The sequence below is a fragment of the Myiozetetes cayanensis genome, unplaced genomic scaffold (assembly GCF_022539395.1).
Source record: "Myiozetetes cayanensis isolate MyiCay16 unplaced genomic scaffold, myiCay2020 scf13, whole genome shotgun sequence".
NCBI lineage: Eukaryota > Metazoa > Chordata > Aves > Passeriformes > Tyrannidae > Myiozetetes > Myiozetetes cayanensis.
In genome coordinates this window covers 3,771,930-3,796,273 of record NW_026086937.1, presented here as the reverse complement: position 1 = coordinate 3,796,273, position 24,344 = coordinate 3,771,930, and the positions used below count along the sequence as shown (strand labels likewise).

At 38.9% G+C, this 24,344-nt stretch overlaps 1 protein-coding gene across 14 annotated transcripts in view; it reads right to left on the bottom strand.

The window, feature by feature from the left end:
• DOCK10 (dedicator of cytokinesis 10) overlaps positions 1–24,344 on the bottom strand; it is a 142,235-nt gene that overhangs the window by 42,945 nt on the left and 74,946 nt on the right. For all 14 annotated transcript variants that reach the window (XM_050308606.1, XM_050308605.1, XM_050308611.1 and 11 more), the window contains exons 5-19: positions 22,336–22,408; positions 21,884–22,018; positions 21,520–21,654; positions 17,627–17,810; positions 15,913–15,998; positions 14,934–15,017; positions 13,745–13,900; positions 11,989–12,210; positions 11,258–11,380; positions 10,563–10,645; positions 4,872–4,994; positions 3,956–4,035; positions 2,682–2,869; positions 1,999–2,064; positions 1,058–1,150 (exon numbers count right to left, since the gene is read on the bottom strand). In XM_050308606.1, coding sequence (XP_050164563.1) covers positions 1,058–1,150; positions 1,999–2,064; positions 2,682–2,869; positions 3,956–4,035; positions 4,872–4,994; positions 10,563–10,645; positions 11,258–11,380; positions 11,989–12,210; positions 13,745–13,900; positions 14,934–15,017; positions 15,913–15,998; positions 17,627–17,810; positions 21,520–21,654; positions 21,884–22,018; positions 22,336–22,408 — 1,831 coding nt within the window. The remainder of the gene's footprint in view (positions 1–1,057; positions 1,151–1,998; positions 2,065–2,681; positions 2,870–3,955; positions 4,036–4,871; positions 4,995–10,562; positions 10,646–11,257; positions 11,381–11,988; positions 12,211–13,744; positions 13,901–14,933; positions 15,018–15,912; positions 15,999–17,626; positions 17,811–21,519; positions 21,655–21,883; positions 22,019–22,335; positions 22,409–24,344) is intronic.

The following is a 24,344-nucleotide window of genomic DNA, read 5'->3' as shown; positions in this document are numbered from 1 at the left end:
TAGGGACATCTAGGACAGGTGCACGTCCCTGCCAGCCAAACTGGCTATTAACATCTCAATTCAGCTCTTTGTTCACATTGAAAGTAGTCTGCCCAAACCAAATGGCTCACCAGCATCACATGAAGGACACTTTCAGATGCGTTAAACCCCATGACACATCTTGCAAAGGATTTGCAAGGAGTTCAAGATCTTGAAAACGTAATGCTTTTAAGTTTCACTCAGTTCCTAAACATGAATCTTACAACTGATCCTTCACGTGTAGTTGTATGTTACCTGCTGATCTTGGCTCTGCCATTTTATTGAAGTTTTACTGAAAAGGCAAGTTTTTCCAAGAAAAATTTAGAAAAAGCTGGCTCTCTACACTGTGCTGTTTGCCAGTCTTATCACTACACATAAATCAGCAGCAGAAAATCCAGGACAGGCACATAACATTCACAGGCCATCAAACACACCAGTCACTGAAAGGGTAAAAATTAAGTTCACCTGCAGGGAGTCTGGGGAATCAATACTTGGTGTTGGTGAAACGTAAAGGTGCATGTGTGACTAACATTTGGCAAAGGCCAAGATAGGAACTCTATTCTATAGCTCTACCCTCAAAAGCACCAGCTAAAGGACTTGTTGCAGTCACTACACGTCACTGTACATTCTGTTCAGACCACTGGATCAACAAAAATGCCCCAATGCAGATCTTATATCTCAGAGAGGGATTTGTTCTGACACTTGGCTCCACATTTCATCATAATGTTTACTGTTTCCATTAAATTCAGAGATGCAGCTGGACCCTTAATGCAAACCAGACGTGCATTTTAGAGAGCTGGACTGTTCCTAATTAATTCTACAGCATCTTAACTGTACTCAGAACATCTTACAAAAGGAATGATTCACTGAGTTGATTCAAGAAAAGAAAACAAAACGTGAGACTGCATGTCAATCCACATAACACAGCTCCATCCCCATACACAAGCAGTTGTAACAGAAGCATTCTTCACAGATATTTTCCTGTCTCATTGGCAAACATGAGGACTGGCAGACATTTAATGAAAGGAAAAGCACTGACCTCATCATAGAAATCAGGATTCTGGGAATGATGTAGCACAGCAGTATAGGATGATGTTGTAAATAATGGTCCACCTGGTTTCCCATAAATGCACTGATAAAAGGAACATGTTTTAATTACATTGTGAAGATACTAGACTTGGTATATCTAATATGCATGTACATTGAAAACAATGTCATGAATGATTGATCATTACTTTGATCAAATATTAAAAGGAATGTTTTAAGTGATCAAACCTGGACTTTTTATACACACTTCCAGTAAAAGTCCATTGATTCTGTGAAAATTACCCTGTGCTCAGTTAAGCAATGCAGACTCATTAGACTTCTTTGCTGTTATCAGAGTTTTCTGCAAAAACCTTTACAAAAGCTATTTCATGTTTATGCAGTTCAATACACAATACAGTGCCTTTACTGACTTTTCAATGTTACAAAAGCTATCCCAGTTAACAACCTCCTTTCTGGCAGAGTCTGTCTGGGGGCTCTTGATTACTGAGTCATGGAAATTTTATTTATTGGTGGGGGGAAACTAGACCACAACTGTACTAAGCAATAGCCCTTGGGCAATAGCAAAAGTTAAGAATTAAGTCTTAGGTCCTTCTAATTTTGTGCTTCACTCTTTTCAGTCAAGCATCCTGAGCTCAGTGAGAAATGTTTGATAAATGCTAAACTCTAGAATAAGCAAGCTGCACTGCAAAAAGAAGTTCAGTTTTTTAACATCATCTTCTTTGCCCTTCCCCAGTCAGAAAGCTGGCACTGCAAAGTGGCACTGTAAGCTGGAATCTCCATGTCAAGCTCTGATCTAACAGAACCACAGTTCAGATGCAGAAGGATGTATGACATTCACTCTTTAATTGTTTCAGTCAGTATAGTCCCTATTCCTGGGTTTTATAAGTAATGTCCTCAGAAACAGCATCCTCTGATCATATTGTTGTAGCTCACCTTCAGTGGCTTTGCTCCTTCTTCATCAGAACTTTTAAATTCAATGCACACTGTTATATTTCTTGCCTGGAAAGACAGGAATGCATTAAAGCTTAGATCAGAAATGGGATACCCATAAAAGCTCAGGTAAACTACAGGGGTGAAATTAGGTCTTTTCAAAATCTAGGATAAACATGCAGATGGTGATCAATATTTATAATGCCTTTAAGTCACGGTGCTGTCATTAGAAATAATATTCCCAAGAACCAGAAAAATGCAAACCAGACCTCAAAACGACTGTGTAGAAGCAGATTATTAAGTGACCAGCACTGTGTCTTGTCCTTAGTTAGTTTTCAACCACCAGGAAAATATAAGAGGTACTCATGTTTCACTTAGGAACTACAAATATTAGCCTGATTAATTGTACCTGCACACATTATTTCATTAAAATAAAGCCCTTCTGAAAATTGTCAAAAACGTATTACCACATGATCTCTCTTTGAATTACTGATACAATTAAAAAACTAACCCAGATTCAATTAATCAAAATTGTACTGTTTTATGATGGCAAAAACTGAAAAAGATGAAAAGCCAAGTGAGTGAAATCACTATTTTCTCCTCTTTTATATGGACTCTTCATTCTAGCAAAAGCTCATGCAGCACCCTACTACCCACTGTTGGCCTGAATTAGTCACATACTCTACCTTGTTGAAGTGTTTTTGGCTATCATACTTGAGGTGTTTTGGATATATGTATATTTGGTTCTTGTACACTCTGTAAGGTCGAGAATATTTTGTTGATTCCTGCACAAACTCCTCAACTTCCACTGTAGGCTGATGCTCCTTTATATTATGAAATGGTTTGATTGGAATAAAGGACGAAGTTACACAGTCTTCAAAGGAACAGAAAAGAGAACCATCACATATTATGTTTGGTTTTTTTTTACAGTCTTACTCCTAAGAATAAGTAATATTGATATGGAACATGCAAAATCCTGCCTTAACTTGCAAGGAATGAGTAATGATGAGATGCAACAGGTCAAATCACGCCTTAAACTTAAATGTTACCTCAGAGCAATTGCAATACATCATTCTTAAATGGTTTATCTCACTTGAGTTAAGCAGTACAGCATTGGAAACCTCTTTTGACACACACAGCACATGATGACATTTAATGGCATTACAGCCCCATTGGTATATGAACAGTTTCAACAGAATGCACTGAAGTGATGCTGCTTCTAATCAATTTTACAGCTCAAGATCTCATTTAAGTTTTTTCTATTATCTAATACCATAGTAAATAAAATGAAGAAACAAGTAGTGCAGAAGCAGATTAAATATGTGATGCAACTGGGATAACTGAAATCAGATCAAGAAACAGAAGGTGAAAATAAGCACTCTGTCATTCAGGCTGGGAGAAACTGAAGACAGACAGAGAACACTTTCTCTGCCTCTGCCATTAAATCAGTGAGACATTTAACTTTAGGGAGAAGTCAAGGGCTGTTTGAGTGAAAGCAGCTGAGAGGGGTCACCAACTCAGGGGTGCCCTGAGTTATTGTTGGGAAAAGCCATTTGACAGTCCTGTCTACAAATTCCTTCCTCAAACCCTATTTTACTTCCTCCTGTCAAACTTTACTTCCTTCTAAACTAGCACAGGAGGAAATTGCCTGTTTCAGGATAATGCAGGCACTCTGCAGCTCAAGCAGGCTGGGGAGAAGCAGCTCTGTGTCATCTAGAGCTGCGTGGTTCCTCATTCCTCTCTTTCACAGACACGGAAAACTGGGAATACCCGGCCAGGCACAAAATAAAACAAAGAATGGTGTACTTCAAAGAAAACAAATCAAGAACACTCCTCTGCATACATTTTTCTACTCAATAGGCGCTTCTACCAGACCTGTCTCGAGGCAGCAATTATAGATGGAAAGCCTATGACAATGTCCAGTTTAATCACAATAATTAATTTTAAAGTAGAATCATACTTGGATGTTCCAAAGGAACACAATCAACTGCAATCTCCAAACAGCCAGGTATAGTCTGTATTTTGCTAATCTTCTCTGCTCTGCAACGACAGAAATGAAAACATTTTAGAAAATTAGAACAATGGAGATGAGACCCATCACAGGAATTAATCTAAAATGAAAAACAGACCCTGTTTTAAGATACAAAAATATATTAAACACATTTTATGTACATCTGTTGGCTATTAAATTAAAATCAACTGTAACAGCAGAAAAGAAGTATGTTTTGTGGTTTTTTTTCCTTGTTCTCATTCCCACCTTCTCTTTGCAAGCAATATTACTTTGCAGAAGAGGAAGAAACTGGTGAACCAAACCTTATAGAATTAACTTATCTACTTTTTCTTTCTAAAATCTGAATGAAATGCTGTTCACTGATTTACACACTGTCAAATATTTGGAGATGCTTTCCCTTTCAATGTACACTCTTCAGTTTGTCATGGAGACTAAAAAGAACAAAAAGCAAGGAGTGGGGAAACCTATAAAGAATGTTTTTAATTTCTCTCTCCCTCCTTTTTATTATTTTCCTCATTTTTTTCTTTTTTTTTTTCCCTGAGATAATGCTCCCTTGTTGGTTACTTCACCTGCATATCCCCAGATTGAAGCTAATTTTAGGAAACACTATATTTAGGTTATAATAACATTTATTAATGTGCCAAATGAAGTTTCAGCTTTCCTGGAAAGTCCAACCTAAAGCACCCTTTGGCAGGTAATAGCCTAATGTGAAAAACACTAATTTAAAATCATTTAATATGGCTGGTTTGGCACTCTGTGTTAAATGAAGAAAAAAAAAAACCAACAAACCAACAGTGAAGATTATTCTGCACTGCTTTATAAAGCTTTTATTCTTTTTCAAAGCAATTTAAACATTTTTCCTTACCTTCGATATTCTGCTATTAGTTTCATCAAATCTTCCATGGAAATCTTACTACTTTCTTGCCTGAATAAAGGTGAGAATCTGGAGTCTCTGTCAACATTTCCCTGATTATCTTTAAACACTGGTCTATAAAGAAAGAAAAATGGCATGTTTATAAGCATTCACCCATATGCTTGGACATTATAAACCATCACTTAATCTTTTAACAAGGGCATGACATGAATCGTTACACAAATTCAAGGGCTCCCTGCAGATCTTCACACAAGAAAGCCCTGCTGAGAGCTGTCTATTTGCAGGAGTTTACTTCCATGTGCAGTCCCAGCCCTGCAAAGACTTGAGACCTGGTTTGACGTCATGTGTTGCAGACAGTCCCCACTGGCCCCAGTGCAGTGGCGCTGCTCACAGCCAAGAGCCGCTGGCGTTTCGTGCTGGCTCAGATCACTGTCTAGCTCCACATCCACCACTTTTCCCCCCCTCTTCTGTAGCTTGGTGTCACTTGGGAAAGATGAAAGCACACATCTGCTCGCTGGAGGCAGCTCTCTGCTCCCACCCACCCCTCCATGGTGCAAGGTTGACTTCTCCAGCCCAGAGAGACCAGCGATCTGATGGCACCTCACCATCTTGCTCACCCATCAAGGACACGACTCCTCACTTCAGCAGAGAGCCTGACTCCTCATTTCGAGGAAGCATTTTGAAGAATTCCTTACCTCAATAGGTATTTTTGTCCAAGAAGTTATTCTCCAAGGAAAATCATTACAAGTTTAAGTAAGAGAAATCATAGCAAGCTGTCAAATCCCAACCACTATATCTTAGCACATAAAGAAATGCTTTTGCAGAACCAGGTTAGAGACCTCAGTGAATGTTCCTATGCATTAATTCTGTCCTGTGCCCTCCAGGAGCAAGAAACCAACTCACTGCAGCTTAGCTTTGCTTCACAAAGCAGGTCTGTGGAGCACCAACTAAATTTTTGGTGAACCAGCTACGATGTGCCAAACGAAGTGTTAAAAATCTATAGCTGAGAACAACAAATATCAGCTGTTGTGTGCACAGGAAAACATTTCCAGATATTTCCATTCCTTCTCATTGACAGTTTCAGGATTTAATTAAGACATTCCAGTGCCCTTTGTATATCCCCAAGTATCACACACGCTGGCTGGACCGGATAATGTAACAGTTATCCAAATTAATGAACCTTGGATTCAACTGCAGTATGAAAAAAACATTGCTTAACAAAAGTAAAATGTTCTTGACACTAAGTGCTGTTCTGTGAATCATTTGGCCAATCTTGCTTCCTTAATTTACTTCTCTGTTCCACTGCCAGTGAGAAGAAAAATTGATGCCAGGACAAATTGTTGCCAGATGCAAAATAACAGAGCAAACCTTTGGAAGAGGATTCCAAGTATAAATATAAATGCACCGTATCTTAAGTTAATTGAGAGAAGCACCTATATTTCATTTCTTTGCAACTGTAGAGAATAATCAACTCTCTTCTATCAGATTTTTGCCTCCAGCTATTAGAGGGAATAAGGTCCACACCAACACACCGTGTCAAAGATCTTAAGTTATTAATGAGAAACCAAACCTAACTTCTGGCAGCCACTATTTGCTTTACAAATCCTATCAAACTGATACCAAAAAAAAAAAAAAAAAGGAAAGAAAAAAGATAAGATTTAATAATTATTACAGTATTGGTGACACTATGATGTTTCTTGGACTCAGCACAGCTTCCTCCTCCAGACTAGCAGAGAGGACTAAAACATTCGGTGAGTGATTTCCGCTGTGCCACTGGGCTCTGCAGTGCGATGCTGAGCAAACCCAGGCTCTGCTGGAGCTTATTAACTGATTCCAGGGCAGGCTCTGACAACAAGCAAACCACTGAGCAGCACAGCAGGGTGTAGGGGTGCTCACCAAGGAAGGGCTGAGGGTGTAAGTGTGAAGCGAAAAAGAAGCTGAAGTAGCTCACTCTGGTCAGCGGTACCGAGCACTGCCTTAGGTCTCTTCCAACCCAAACCATTCCACAGTCGTCCACTCCTCCCCTCTGGCCACACTGGTTTGGAGTCAGAAGGGCTTTACAGAGCCATTCTGCCTACAACCACTGCTCTGCATCATCAGTGCTCCCTGGATATCATATCCTCTAGAACTGCTCCTCATCAGTTCGGCACCATATTCTAGCCTAAATAATGCACCCAAGACAAAATTAAGGCCATGAAACCACTACAAAACAGGGAAGTATTGCCATCTCTCCAACTTGCACACAATACTCCATATATGTAAAGTTCTTACTTCTACACAAGCAACATAAATGTTGATTGAAAACAACACAACCCTCCTTAAAAAGATGTATTTTATGCACTCAGAGAAGAGTTAGATGACCTTTTGCTGGTCAAACTGTACTGATGGGTTCCCTGGGTTCATTAAAGTTGAAGAATTGTCAGAGCAGCAAGGACTGAATGTGTTACATCTGCAGCTAAATAACCACAATCCCATGTTTTGCTAGATCCTTGCACGGGGAGCAAGAGTGCTCCTTGTCACAGTGAACATACTGAAGGCATTTGAGAATGTCAACTGTCCCATTAAAAAAAAAAAGGAAACACATTAAAAACTGCTACAGTCCAGGAGTCCAATAATTGTCTAAGACAGTAATGATGCCTTACTGTCAGGTACTTATCTGCTAGAGATATTTTAATATGAAAAATTTCACACAACTGAAATCCTGGAGAGATTCTAAAGGTGGTAATACAGAGCAAAACAAATTAATAGATTACATGAAAGAAACTGAAACATCATCTCACTACTTAAAATGTTTATACAATTCTACTCTTCTGACATTGTTAGCTGATAGTCCACAATCCTAAAAATTCTTTGAGTACAGAAAACCTACACATTGTTCGTAATTTAATACCAAAAAACGTACTTTTGAAGTCGTGGTTTATGGCTTGTGGAAAAATTGCTGACATGCAGGGTTAGACATTTAGTGTGAGATCTGCAGCTACTGGAAACACTGGAGCCTCACTGCCTTCAGCTACATCAACCTACACCAGCTCAGAACCGAATCAGCAGCTGCACAACCTGCTGAAGAAGGATTCAAATATTTGGCTCTAAAACACGGTACTTACGAGGGTGGAGAAGGTTTGAAGGAATAGAAGTGTAAAAAGTAATCTCAGTGAATGAAACTTCCCCCCACATCTACAATACGTATCTCAGGCACATATTTGCAAACTTTAGCAGTTGTGGCAGGAATATGATGATCTGACACACTGCAGTTCTAACACATACTGTAATTATACCTGCAAGAGAACACAGACACCAGATCCCACCAGCTCCAGCAAGAAATCAGGGAAGAACCCTGAGTCATGCTTTTGAGCAGTGCTAACAAACTGGTGCCACATGAGCTAATTAAGAGTTTCAGCCACACGCACAATACTCAACCGTCAAGATTTTGGCTCACTGCACGTATACGTAAAAATCACTCTGGGGCCATCTGCGATGCGTTAAAGGAGGGAAAATTTCCACACAAAACCAGGAGTGTGGTTAGTGCCAGAACGAACTAACTGGAAAACACATTTCCAAACCAGGGTTTTGCAATTTATCACAGCCAAACCGTTTTTTCCCCCTGTAGTGTGATAGCCTCATGTGGAAACTTCTATTTTCAAGCTGCGAAAATAGAAATAGATTTTATGGGGCCAAATTATACTTCTCTTTTACCAAAGTCAGTTCTGAGCAATGTTAATAACAATGTTAATACACAATAGATGTAAATGAGTGCAGAATTTGAATTTTCTCAGTGCATCCAAGTTTGACAGGCATTTATGGTGCTGTCCACCTCACAGGGATAGCAGCAGAACTTCACTCCTGTCTGTTAAATCTTCCCTTAGGCAGAGAAAATTCAGACCTGCAGCTACAGTTGTTCTACAGGCAACTAGGGATTGACACTTGGAGAATCCTATAAAAGGAAAATGCACTTCTTTCAAAACGAGAAGAAAACCTTTCTGTATTCTATTCTGGGCAGGATTTGCTTAGCCTTCTCCACATGCATGAGTGCCTAGCCAGACCCTGAACTAGTTAAAATCATCATTGTACCTAAAGATAGCTACAGCAGGGACTGAGCTACAGGACATATCACTGATGGTATCACCACAGACCACAGGCAGGGAGGACAGAGTCAATAAGTCTCAAGTCAGTCTGGTGCCAAGCCTGCACCTCTTGCCACTGTACAGTCCATTACAAGGTAAAAGTGGCTCTGTCAACCCATCAGTATGATTTTGATGAAAGGTCCTTTGGCTACACAGAAGTAGTAAATATTTATGAGTATCCTTGAGTTTGCGATGACAGATCAGAACACATTATCTGCCTTCCTCTCGAGCAAGCAAGCACCTCTCCTATCTCACTGGATATTGACAAAAAACTGTGTCAATAAAAAATAAATGAACTCTTCAAATGGCCATACCTCACAGCATGTTTTCCTCTTTGCCATCTAAGCACCATATTCTAAAATCATAAGCTTTCCCCCATACGCATTGTGGGAATTTGTGCAATCCTGGTGCTCCATACTCCACACCAGAGGCACACAGAGCTCTCTCTCAGAGTTATGGGTGATGGCACAACATGACTTTTTCACCTAGCACTTGTTCCTCCTTTCTCCCTACAACTTCAGGTAGCTCTCCAGCTGGCCAGTTACCATGAGAACAGAAGCCACAGAGGAGAAGGAACGTTTTCACTTGGCAATTGACAGCTTTTTTTTTAGAGAGAATTAAAAATTTATACTCCCTTCTCTGTGCATGGCAGAAAGAAGGAAGAATTGTCACAGGGACAACAAAGCAGTGTCTCAGTCAGGAAGATTTCTCATCCCAGGGCAGCAGTAAGCTGAAGAAATTACAGAATACCGGGAGGGAAAAAAGGGAAAGGACAGTAAAAGGAATTACATGGAAATTTGAAGGGAGAACAAACAGGAAAAAAAGGCATATTTGGTAAAAGGTGATCAAAAGGCACAGGGGTGCCTCAGTCTGGAGGTGAGACCAGCAAGAAATTATACAGGAGGACAGAGTGGAAGAACAAAAATCTATTACTGTCAGTACACTGACCCACAATAAAACCCAACTGACCTGCCAAACACGAAAGTACAAGTTCTCCATCACCTACTAACCATGAAAAATGCAAGACTACCTGAACTATAATCCCTCAATATCACCCCCAAGGCACTTCAAATCCATGGTTAGATTTTTCTTAAAACTTGACATGCATCATAACCAGAACAGAGCTTCACACCAATGCACCTACTTTCTGAGTGGCCACTGCAACTTTATTTCAGACCATAATTATCTTTGCAGGAAATCCTTGTGAGAACTGTGACCTTGAAATCTCTTTGGTAATTTTTAGCACTCGATGAATGTGGAGCTCACGATAAATTGGTATTCTGTCAGCTACCTTTGCTACTTCCTGGCAACTTCACTACATACCTGAAGAAAAGATTCTCCCACAGTAACATTTAATGAGAAAGTAACTGACGTTTAGCTGTGAGAAAAATAGGGCAACGAAATAATAAAGCTGCAGGATCTTCTGGGGGTCCTGGACTAGACAGAAAGCTTTGCTTAGCTTCAGGCAGAAAAAGTGGAAAAGAACAAAAGGATAGAAGGAGTCATGGGGCAGAATAAGCTGTAAGATGCTTATAAAATTATGAAAAGAGCAAATACATACCTCACTGACCAAGCAAATGGCATACGGTATTTCCCCAGCTTGCTGCAGAACTGCTTATTGGATTTTAACACCTTCTGTGCACACTACAAAAAAGGAAATGTGAATTATTTCATCAATATCATTCTAACATCCAAAAGGCTGCACAGAGTACATGCTGGTATTCCTCTGCTGAAGAGGCTATAGTGCCCCTAAAATAATCTGGCCTGATACTGTCCATGACAAAGGTTCCAGGTGCACAGCAAAGACAACACAAGACGAATATGATGTTGCTGACAAATTAAACCCCGTCACCAGTCCTTTAGTCAGAACTGCATTACAGTTGTTATTCCAGTTTTCTGTGGTGTACCCAATGCAGGTGCAGTGCCTGCTCTCAGAGACAAACAGGTGCCTACCCCAACTTTGCCCGTGTACAAAGTTCACCAGCTCTTAAAAGATTGCTGAAAAAGAACAACTCTCTGCTAAGTCATAACTGGCACAGCAATGTGCCATGAAAGCATTTGCATGTTGCAGACAAAACAGTCCATTCATTTAGTCAGTGGAACTTGGACACTTGCTTTCTGAAGCATGGGCCTTCTGGGAGCCTGTCCTGTTCAGCAGCTGCACACTGCTGAGACTCACCAGCAAAATTTGGAATGCCTTCAGCTTCCAGCAGGCTGAATCGTACAGAGAAGGAAGTGATGTTCCTGTTACGTTACCTTAAAAGAATCAGGATTCTTAATGTAAGGTTCAGCACTGCTGGCAATGTTTCCTGTAAGCACCTTTTCTATTTTTGCCACTAGTACGATCTCAGAATGAGGATTACTTATGGAGAAAAGAGCCTGTGGATGAAAGAGGAAACAGTTAAAAAGTTACAGCAAGAAGTGAAATATTGCCAGTGCTCCCTGTTTGATGGAAACAGTAACAAACTAAATTCAGAAGGGATTATTAAGGATTATTACCTCTACATATTCAATACACCCAGAGAGAAAATAAAATCTTTGTGCTAGTGCTGAAGGAAGCTTGTCCTCACGCAGCACCTTGCAAACAGACTGACTCCAGTCGAAAAGCAGTGTGACCACGTCAGCACTACCTAACCTAACTGCTCCCTCTTGGACAGCACTTAAAAGCTACCCTAAATCAGTCATACCTCAGGGGAATGAAAGGGGGAAGGAAAGGTAATGCATAGTGTTTCAGCATACAGCTTACAACAGTGAGAACGTGGAAGGATTTTGAGATTAATGCAGCAGCTCAGTGCTGCTTTGAGTTGGTAGCAAATGGACCCAAAGAGGCAGGAAATATGGGTGGTTTCTTCAAATGAGACACTAACTTCTATCCAAGTTTTGGTTGTAAATTGTCTTAAAGTCTATACAGGGCGCTCAGAAATCTCTATACAAGTACCACTGACACACAAAAAGAATTTTCTTGAAAACAAGAACCACTGGAATACCTGTTTCGGGTATTTCAGCCATTCTTCTGGGAACCCTTTGACCTGTGGTTCTTCCATTTCATTTGAGTCTATATTTTCAACTGTGCCATTTTCTAATGAACACGAGGAACCTGAAATCATCTGTCTGACGAGAGGGTGGTTCAAATCCACGTGAAAATCAGCAGAGATCTTCCTGCCATCCCTGACATCATACAGTGCCACGCTCACAAAGAAAGGCTCTACCTGGAGAAAATACCAGAAACATTAATATAATGGTAACTAAGAGGATGGGGGTAAAGTCTACCTTTTAATGGGTTTCTGCAACTAGAAAAAAAAGAAAGCAAATAAATATTATTTACAAATCATGAGATGCATCAAAAACACAGGCTCACACACACCCCTGCCTAAATCAGTTTCCAAACATGTGATTTCAGGGGCTTTTAAAGATAGTTTGTTAATAGGGTGCCAGAACAGGAATGGACATCTTAGAAACTCAAAGAATCAAAACCAAATGTATTTTTCACAGATAATTAATTATTAGAATAAATTAATAGAGCCCCCAGAGAACGCACTGCAAGATTTGAAAAATGTAGAGTCAGAGTCATTATAAAAGACGGAAGAGTGAGGGTGGGTTTTCCAGGGATCTTCAGGAATGGGGCACAAAGATGACAAATGTAAGTAGATGAAAAATGTTTACTGGTTCAACACAAAAGCGTGGGTGTATTATTCTGTGGGAAACACATGTTCCATTCTGCTAGGAAACCAAGAGCATTCAAACCGCTCTGACAGTGCCCACTTATTCTATGGCACAGTACCAGGGAATTCAGTCCCATGACTGAGAGTAACCTCCAAAGAGCATCCATGGTTCTGGCAGAATACATCAGCCTCAGAATGACACCACCTGAGCTGTCCAGAATCCAGAATCTCAGAACTTTGGAGATAAAAAGCAGTGCATAGCAGGTACAATGTTTTTATGCCTTTTCAGCCTCTGAATATTGCGCGCCCTTGGTACAGTTACCATGACTTTATTTAAACAGTTATTCCAGCCTGCCAAAAAAAAAGATATTGATCATAACATGCTGAATAGGGACTCGCTGTAGAGGTCATCTTCAAATGAAAAACAAACAAATCAACAAACAAATCAATGCCTCATATGTAATATATGAAAGTTGAGTTGCCAGGACACTCATCTCTCAAAACTTTCCTGCTTCAGAGGAGAACTAACTGAAAAGCTATAGACTGATATCTACATCTCATTTTTCCCTGTCCTTTCATCTTACAGTAAGAATAAGCAAAATTTTCTGTTTTGTCCTGGTTTTAGCTGGATTTTTCCACTACATGAGGCATCCTGTCCTTTCTATTTTGCCTTCTCTCCTGTAATTTAATCTGCTTCATTCCTGGACTCTCTTTGAAAAACAAAAGATCCCCAGATCACCAGCAACTGATATTCAATTGCCTCCCTACATAAGTCTTGGCAGTTTAAACTTGTTCTTCTTATAGCAATTGTTAAGAACCCTCAACGATTTTCAATTCTCCACTAAAATGTAGCTAAAAGTCTGCAATCTAACACAAAACATCTAATCAAAAGTTAATCAGTTTCGTTATTCAATACAAAGGGATAGTCAGGGCAGGAGGAGTGGATGCAGTATGTGTGTGTGATACAGGTTTCCTTTCCCCTTCTCTTTCCAAAATAACAAGTGCACAGAATGAGAGAGAAAAAAAAATAAAATTAAAAAAAAAAAGAAAGAAAAATCACAGGGAAATAAGAAAAGCTTACGTTGGTTGAAGGATCGTTTTCATTTTCAGTAACACAGGCCTGGAGATTCAAACTGAGGGATTTGCAAGTTATCAGGATCCTCTTTGCAGGCTTTTCTTCAAATGGCTTTATCACCAAGTTTGTCCCTGGAAACTCCTTTTTCTGAGGATTCAGTGCCTGAAATAAATTGGCCAATTTGTTATACATCGGAAAAGACATGGTATTCCAAAACTCATTAAGCTTTTTAAAGGTCTTGACAATCACTGAAGCACCTGAAAACCTCAAGAAGTCACTGCTGGTTTCTTTATACTACTATAGTAACTGAGTGTTATTTCTAATTTATAGATTAGGAAGCAAGCCAAAATGATTGCCTGAGGACATAAATAACCTCAGAGGTAGAATTAGGAATTAAAATTAGGTTTCTTCTAATTTTAGAATGGACTTTTTTCTTGTTTACTTACTGTTTCTGAAACTTTAGCTCTTAATTTCTCCATATAAACACTCTCCTATTTTCAGACTCTTAGCACTAAATTTTAGAATGAGATTTCAGACCTCTCCCCTCCTTTACCCTTACTTATATACCACACCATTATTTCAATTTGATTATTATTTTCTAATAATATTGCTACAGTTTATTGAAAACAGGTTCAAGTTTGAATATACAGTGATCCCATTGTTACTGAAGCCTTCTTTTCAACTAAAATAAAATTTCCATTTAAATTACATTCAGTGCAAGAAATAATGTTCTTTGAATCCTGACACTAAACATCATGCATACCTTCATCTGTACCTTCCCCCATTTGTTTTTATATCAACTTATGTTTGTGTAGTCAAATTCCATGTAACGAATAACAGTAAGAACACTGCTCTTGTAACACTGTCAGTCTCATAAAAAAAGTTCTGATCCTGCAATATTTTCAGTTTGCTTTAAGCTAATTCAAAGCTTAGTTTGACTGGACTAGATGACATCCAGAGGTCACTGCCATCCTCAACCATTCTGCAAACAAATACGTGTGGAGTCTATACAGAAATCTTTGCAGACCAGAGACAGCTCCCCTCTCCCTTCAAAGCTGAAGTCCTGGGTATATCAAGCTGCTTGCTGAACTACAATCCACTCTGGTGGCTTAGCTAACCCAGTTGGCTCAGACCACCTGTACTTTAAAAGTTCAAAGAATTTGGAAAAAAAATATAAAAATTAAAAATCGCTTACTGCTATATCAGGATCCAAAGAGAAAAGGTTTAGGCGCTCTGTATTTCGAGAAGCTTTCACTGATTCTTCTGTTTCTGTGATGTACTGTGGTGACAGATAATAAATTAGTTTTCTGCACAAGAACAGAAATCCATAGGGCTGTTAGACTTCTAAATGAACAATCAATGTTCCACTTGTAACGACATTCCCACTTGTGCAGCAGTTATCCCAGAGCGCCTTCAAGCACTCTTTGCCTGTGAAGCAGGGGTTTTCAGGCCATGATACTTCAAAGAAATCCCAAAATAGATTAAGTAAGTAATTCAGGTTCATGTACGTTCATGTATGCTATCCACTGGGTAAAAGGTCAGGATGGTGGATCAGTGCATCAAAATTACTTCAGAGATTTGCAAGTTGAAGGGAAAAATCCCCCAACAACAAACCCCACAGAAAAACACTTGTGCCAGGGGAGGGCAGAAGGGGGAGCAGAGAAGCATTTCCAATCTAGCTTTTCATTAAAAAGCTTCTTAGCACTGTCTACAATTATCTCATCCACATGAAGTGGTTTATGAGAACCAGAGGACAAAATGCCTCCCCTGACAGTACATGCACCTTTCAGTGAAGTTGCAGAAGGCAATGAGCAGTTCAGAGCTTGTTTCTTTGCCAGTCACACAGGAAATCTTGACTCTCCAAGGGCCAATCTCTTCTCAAGTGCATTTAAGATGAGCAATATTTCACAGATAACTGCAGGGACCAGACCCTGACTTCACAGGTCTAAATCAAACTTCTCTGTGAATCACCTCTTTACATCTAGTGGAGATTTTCTCGCTTAAACAAAAACAATCTTTTGTTCAGAAGGAAAATTATTCCTGTCATTTGTTATATCTCTAACAATTGCAATAGGTTGTGCTATGTTTTTGAACCTTTCACAGTATTGGCAGGCATTTTTCACCTAGGAAGCTCTTTCCACTAAACATGTAAAGATAAATATAATGCCTGTTACTTTTGCGAAGTCTGGGTGCAAGGTGTTCTCTGAAGAATCTGTCTCTTCCTGAGAGCAATCATAATTCACAGAAATTTCTGCAGGGTCTTGAAGAGAAGAAAAAAAATACACAGATGATTTTATTATTCTTGCTATTACCGTTGGATTTAAAAGAAAAAAAGAACCTATTCTCATGCTATTTCTTTTCATTCCTTTTAGTCTCATCGGGCTAACAAATGGAATTGATACTAATGTAAACTTCTGTCCTCCTCAACCCCATTTGCCACTGCTGCTTACTGTGACTTATTCTCTGTTTAAGCTTCCAAACAAGAGGTCTGACTCTACTCAGTGAAACATCCAACACATTCACCCATGACAAACGTTCATGCCCTCAGCAAAGACCTTCCTCTCTCAGTCTTTCCTGATGCAACACCAAGGGTTATGTCAACTAAAAGATTTTGGATTCCCAGTAAAGGGAGTGTCCAGTCAGGGAGGCAGGACCTTACCTGCTCTTTGGGAATGGGAGGGAGGCAGTCTGGACTCTATGAGCTGGCAAATCTATGGATCCAGACAACAGCACTATGGAGCAAGCCCTGTGCTTTGCTCAGCTCACCAGAGACTGCTCTTTTTTCACAAGGTAATTCAGCCTCATGTGAAATAAGTCATTACAGCCATTTAGGGCTCTTCTGCCAAGAAAGCATCATGCCCTTTGACAAGTTAACTCCGTAGCACATTCCAGTTGCTTGTTACTAGGGTTTTTTTACCAGTAGAAACTTCTGTTTTCTGTTAGCCTGTGTTTTTGACCTTTTATGCACATATTTCTTCCTGTTTCATTAATATCCCCTGTGGGTGGGATTTTCAAAAGTACTTCTCTGATTCTGAAGTGCAAGACTCTTTTGCCTCCAAGTTATAAAAATGTCTTTGGCTATATGAAGAGCATCCTGTCCTTCCAAAAGCAGACCTTATTATAAACATCAGGCTAAGGAGTTCAATTAGCTCTGAACTTCCCCAAGAGTCAGATGCAAAGCTTTGACTCAGCTCAGAGCACACGCAGTTCAAATCTGTATTAAGGTTTCAAGAGTTTTCAGTCTTAGAGTTTCAGCTGGGGCTCATCCAAACTGAACATGGATTTATTATGTGGAGGAATGAGTTACTGCCACATGAAGAGTACAGTATAACAGAGCATCCAATTCTTTCTTCCACAGCGAAAGCATATTAATATGGAAACTCAAAAAAGCCAGAAATGAAAAGTCAATAAGCTCTCAGGGAAAGAGCAATATACCACAGCTGGGATTATTATTTTTTATAATACTCCAGATTTTTAAAGAAAACAAAATGCTGGAAAAAGAAATAATCTAACCACTCTCCAGCACAAAACTCTTTAAAACTGTCAGACTTCCAGGACAGTAAAACACAAAGTACTAGCAAGATCACTGACAGAAAGGACTAAACTTGAAAAAGAGCTGCATATGCAAAACAGAGCCACATTGCTCCTGCTGACTTTGTGAGGAGCAGCTTTACCTCCCCTCCAGCCTTTTGAAAATGATCTGTGGGAAGTTAGCTGACATTGTTCAGGGACTGCCAAGACTGGTATTGATTTCTGACGAAGCAGCAGGTACAGAATCCATTACAGACTCAGGCAGTTAAAATGATTCAATAACTGATATCTGAAAGTTCCATTTTTTGCATTTGATTAAAAAACTCCCCAACAGTGCAAGAGACTATTTATTCTTACCAAGTTTCAGATCAGTGAGATCTGCGCTTTTCCTCTCCTGAATGGTTCCCTCTGGATTTATTTGCAGGATTTTGTTAAGAGTGAAAATCCAGTCATCCATATCCTGCTCATTTTCAGCTGCCAGCACAAAATATGTGAGGTCATTCATTTTCAACTCAAAGGCATGTTTCCTAAGCCTGTTATTCTGTTGGAACAAAAGGAAAAGAAAAAATAAACACTAGAACTAATATAGAAAGATACTGAAAAAGGCATCCATAAGTTGGATTTGTATATGGCCACTTCCTAAAAATAACATTCAAGCAAACTTCTGTGGCTTTAAAGAAAATCCAAGTAGTGCAATATTAACACAAGTTTATGCCAATTTTTTCTTGGGTCCTTGTGCATCTGTGGCCAAACATGCATCTTCTATTTAGCCACAGAAAGGGAAGACTGGACAATACTGCAGAAGGGAATGTCTCCCAAGTGGAATAATAAAAGATCTTTGAAGGCAAAGCACAGCACTGCTACACAAGTCAAAGCTGTCTGGGGAGGACAGCTCTAAAGAACAAGTCTCCTGCACCTTACCAGCACATCAGACTCTCAGAAAGACAAACCAAAGTAGTGCTAAGTCATGAAAACATTTGCTCCGTTGGAACAGGACTTTCCAGAAGACTGCAACAAGACAAATTCCTGCACATAAAAAGATTACAGTGGGTACTTCCCACATCTACCTTTGTTTCAGAAGGATTTTAAAAACAACTAAGGGAATCTCAACCACTCTTTACAAAAGGTGAGGTATAGCACTAGTCAGTCATTGCAGTGCTGTCCTTTTCAAGTACAGATCAAGAACACATGCCCAGTATATTGAGAATAGATTGAGTTTGGAGTTCTCTTCTGCATCACTGGATTTCACCTGCAGTAGATGGTTAATCCATTAATTTCTGTCATAAGAATTAACAGGTACTTAGTTAGTGAAACAGCTCAATAAAATTAAGCAAAGTGATGTGGTCTAATATAATGTGCTTCATTCTTCACATTTATCAAATCAGTGAGGCATATATCTCTTAGTCTTAAGGAAGCAGTTGCATCTTTCTCCTTGCTTAAATCTGAAAGAACACTGACACATCCTACCCCCTAATACTTCATCAAACTTTTAAAACCACTGACTATGGACATCACTGTCACCATTTTGATTTCAGTATTCCAGAAAACAGCCACCACTTTGCTGAAAGATCTAACCTTGGAGTGATGGTGATAAAGGAAAAAAAAAATTTAATAACTGGCCATTTCACACAATTTTACTTTTCTTCATTTACAGTCTCAAATAACGTGACAGTGGTTTCCTGTAATTCCACATATTGTAACTATTTTTCAGTACGGTCCTATATCAACAAGGTTCTGAGAAGTTTCTGAGCCAGATGGTGAGATAATAGTGATACTTTTATTTAAGAGCAACAGAGGCAAAATCTGATACTGATTAGCAGGGGAGGAGACTGAGAACTCAAGACACTGAGAATCAAGTTCCATGAACATTTTTTTCCAGCAGTAGAGATGATTTAGAAGATTCCTACCCAATCTGTTGCTAATCACTTGCTCCAGTTCTTGTATTACAGGTCGTGACCCAGATCAGGAATCAGTTAAGACTGAACTACTTCTTTTGGAGCTGCTTGGGTCAACAGAGTCAGACAAATCTTGGCTTTTCAAACTGACCTGGGACTGTGTGTGTGTGTATATGTGTGCCTGTGTGTTATTTTTCAGTTCTGCTACTGGAAATTCTCTTAATAGGAAATAGTTTCCCTCGTAAGTACCTTAAGGAGGTGAATCCTGTTTCTGGGTGTAAATTTTAGCTCATCAAATACAGGGTAAAAACAGAGTTGGGTTTTGTAGCAATTCTCGGATGTTCAATATTTTTCTTGGTGCTGAAACCACTCTAATTCTCCAATCATACGTTCAAACTAATGTGAAACAAGAACTAAAATTTCACTAAAACCTGTTACATGTATAACATGAGGCCTTGACCAAGACCTAGAAGCTGAACAAAACTATGCCAAGAATCTTAGGAGTGGTCATCTTTGAAGATAGATTATTTGTAAAGTGGATTACGTACACCCGTTTATGTACAATCTATAAATAAAAATGCTATGTTTGAATTTATCTTCAGAAAGTACAAAGAACATTTAAAATGAATGCATTTATTGTTTATATTATGCACTTTCCCTTATAGCATGGCCAAGATCTTTAAGTCAGGTGATGAAACACTATCAGACATTATCTAATACAGCAGTACATCTCACATGCTGAATCTTAAGATCATCAGGGCAGGAAAACTTCAATATCCACTTTTCCATCTGCACTTCAGACTTCTGGCAAGCAGATGAGATCTACAGCAAAGTCCTTGTTTCAAATCTAAGGCCAACTATTTTCTTCCTGATCAGTTAACAGGAAAAAAAAAAAAAGTACCATTTTTCAGTTTGCTCCTCTATAACTCCTTCCATATGGTATGTGGACCTTGAGGTTGAGCTGCAATCTTCAACACTTAATTTCAAGTTTAAAAATTTCTTCTATAAGGAGATAATACAAGATTCAAAAAGGAACTATGAATGAGCTATAAATGAAACATCAGGCTAAGTCTAATGCCTGCAGGGTCATTCTTCCAAAATAGCAGAATTGTTCTGGGAGCATTTGGTATTTTATCTGGAGATGATTTCTCTGGGATGTTTACTACAGTTCAGATATTCAACCTCTATCAAATAGGAGCTCAAAGTCATTCATAGAGAGTTAAACGATTTATAGTGGTATTAAAACTTATTAAATTAGAACTTTCATATCACATTTTTCACTAAATATTCATTTTTACCTGACTCTTCCTCCACATCATATGGTCTCTCTGTTTATGGTAGCTCTAGGCCAGGTTTTGGTTTTCAGCCCTATGAGTCTAAGTTCATCACAGACTTTGATAGCTGACCATACTTAACCTAGCACCCCCTGGGCTAAGACTTTAACTTCCTGCTAGTGAAGATAGCTCATCAATTTGTGCATTCCATATTAAATGTCAATCAAAAAACAACCACAGAAATGAGTGTCTGCGGGTGGGCAAGAGGAGAGCACACAGTTCAACCAGCCTGGGACAATTTGGAGGAACACTGTAGATTTAGAAGGCAGCTGTCAAAAATTCAGGAGGAGGAGAAATTCAAAGTTTTTTGGAGTTTTTTTTCTCAGAGGTTATTCGAAAAGACCAGAAATCTTGCAGTTGAGACACAACACCAAGAGCAGAATGGGTACCCACTGGGACAGCATTAAATCTGTGAGTAAAACCACACTACAGAGACTGTAGCTGAGCTGGAGCTCCAGCTGAGAACCCCCCCTTAAAAGAACTCAATCTTAGGGGCAGAAGAATTGAAAAAAAAAATGGTTGTGTTAGACATTTCTGGCTATTCGTTTTTCCAAGCCACGACAAACAACAAGGTTCTGTCCTACCTGCTGACATTAAGACTCTCTATCACCTCTAAAAGTGATGACCTTCAAAAAGTTTCAGGATACAAGATTAATTTTCCACTTGCCCGACAGCCAGTGCTTTGTAACCTGAATTTCAATAGGTAAGCATGGTCCTAGTAAGCATGAGGTAAACTCTGACATCTAAGAAAATAATTTCAGTGAACAGTAACATTTCACAGTAGTTTTTTCTCATGTGTGCCATGGATAATGAGCATGTGCATGATCTGCTACCATAATTCAGCTGTGGATTTGCAATGTGTCAGTCTGAGCAATTTCATCAATTTAAAGAGCAAAATCGATGGTGTTCTTGTTTCCTGAAATTAATGAGATACTATTTCATTAATGTATATGTTCTTCTAGTTGCCTTTTAAAATGTATCCAAGACTCCCCAAAATACAATGAAACAAACTGGTACTTACCTGTACGACTCCCGTACAAGAATCCAAGAAAATACATCCTTTTGGCTCCTTTGATATTTTTTCATCTTTATAAAAATTCATAATATATGAGTTATCCGACAACTGTGTCAGCTGGAAGAAGCGCTTTTTGAATGACTGAAGTGGTGGGAAAAAAAAGAAAAATGAAAATTGCCGTGCTGCAAATTGTTTTCACTGATACTTTATTCACAGGGTTTAGATAACAGGCAACTCCTGACTGCGCTGTTTTGCAGACACCCCAATATTACTTTACTATCATTTAACAGCTAAATGACAATGGCAAACAAGTGTGCCTCTGTGGGGGACATAAATCCAAAATAAGGAAAGAAAAATGCCGTCTCCTTACCCGGACAGTAATGCTATTGTTTACAGTGCTGTTGAAATTCCCTTTATAAAGCCATCCAGACTTGTAAACTCCGGCTGCTAATCCTCCTCCTCCTCCACCACCACCACCTTTTGAAGATGAGTGGGATGTTGTATCCTGTATGGAAGAAATGATTAATATTGCATGGGCTTGCTTTCTGAATTCTAAGACGAAAGACAACTGTGATGTGTGAATATCTGCTTGACAACAAATCACCCTCTCATTCCTTTTAAAATAAGATGTTATTAAATGCCTTCCATGCACAGGACGAAATAAGAGACAAAGCTGTTCCATTAATTTCAGAGTTATTTAAAATATGAAATATTTTATAGAAGATAAAGGGCCTCAATTATCATTCTTCATTTGATATTAAACCAATAAATAACTCCTCCCCAGGGGAAAAAACCCAAACCACCAAAAAACAGAATACATACTTCATCCTTATCCACATCTTCATGATCGATTTCAAAGGAATGTGATGGCAGTTTCTCTGGTCTACATTCACTTCTGGAAGGGGAAAACAATTACAAAATTAAATTAAAAATAATTGTATACTGCCTATTTGAGGGAGGTAACCATCTCGAGCCCCCATGGCAATGTCAGTAATGTCAGTACACCTACTGATGTGATCCTACTGTCTCCTTTAAAAAATCACTAGTTTTAAAATACAGCTTCTTTCTTAAGCCACATCTATCTTTTTTTTTTTTCCCCAAAAAACTATGAAGTTGCAACTGTTCTAAACAAATGATGAAATACCACTTCCTGTTCTCTTCACTGCTTTTCCACCACAATGGGCAACAAATCCAAAACAACTTCCAAAGAGCTATCCCATTTAAGGCTGTCAAATGAATGGGACTGAAGTCTTCAACAGTTTTTCTAAGCAAAAAGAACATTAGAATTTTCATTTTAAAGCTTCTACATAGCTTCATAATTTCAAGATATTTTTTGCTATTCAGTATGATGAACATAACCTAAAAGTATTTTTTAAAAATACAGAGATGTCTTTTCAATGTGATGCCATTTAAAATCTTTATATTGTAGACTCAAACCCACAACTGAACATAAAAAAGCAAAGCACTTAAGCACTTGCTTAATTTTAAGCACATGACTAATTTTAATTATGCCCAGAGTATTTCCCACGCTGCAGAATTAAACCTTAAGTAACAGCCAAATACACATAATAGATTCAAAGGTATTTTTAAATGGAGGAAAAATATATTTTTCTCTGGCCTGAGAAATTTCAACATTGTTCTCAAATTCTCTCATATTTGAAATCTTCAGTTATCATGTGAAAACCTATAAAAGCTGTCATGCTAAAAGCCATCATTTATCAGGAAGACTGACTTTTCCAGAATAAAATAAAATAAAAATAATAATAATTAAAAAAAAATTGGTAACATTGACCCTTTTCCTTTATAATTATTTCATACTTCAGTCACAGATTAGGAAGATCAGAGTTATGAGCAATACCTGTGTCATCTTCACTTTCCCCATTTCAAAGCCAGTGTTCTCATGATGTGCCTACCCCACCATAAGTGCACACAGAACACAGGAGTGTTTTATTCTCCCTTCAGTTTGTTCCAGTTCTGCATTTTAATGTAAGCAGCTGATCAATATTTTGAATAAAAGGAACATTTACAATCTATTAGCACCTTTCACATCTGTAAAAGTGTTAATATTCAGAGTATTTGTGATGGAAATTCACTGCAGGTGAATTCAACGCAACCAAGGACTGCTTTTAAAAATTCTTACACAAACATTCCCTCCCACCTGAAAGAGCTCCAAACCAAACATCTCAAGCCAAATCCCAACTTTTACTAAAAAAAAAAAAAAACAAAAAAACTATGCAAGCCTTCACATTTTTAAACAAAAATTCTATTGTCTTATTCATTATTCAGAGCCAAAGTGCACCACAATGCTCTTGGGGTGATGTGCAGGCAGACTGACCCAAGCCCTCTGGCCACACATGGACAGGTAACTTCACTGCCCTGCCTGACACTTGTAGCAGTATCAGGACAAGTAGTCAGCTACTTTAAAGAAAAAAAAAGAACCAATGAAACAAATCCCCAACCCTAATCCCCTTAAAGCTCTTGAGGAGGGAAAGAAGGAGTCAGAAATCTCCTGATTAGCAGTGGGGTGCTGAGCCCTCACCACACGATACAGCAACTCTGCCCCTCTCTGCTGCTCTGTGTGCAGACAGTGAGCCTGTCCCATGGAACCACAGCCCTTCCACAAGTCTGGGTACACTGGGAGTTTCTCTGAAATAAGGAAATCAGTCTGTCCCCTCAGCAAAGCTATAAAAGACTTAGATAAGGACAGACCACTGCTGCTTCAGGCATCAGATCTCACTGACCACACATGAAACATTCATCCATTCAGATCTCTGTGTCATTCTCCATAGAAGATTTTTCCCTTCCTTGGATGGGAATCCCTTTGGGTGTGC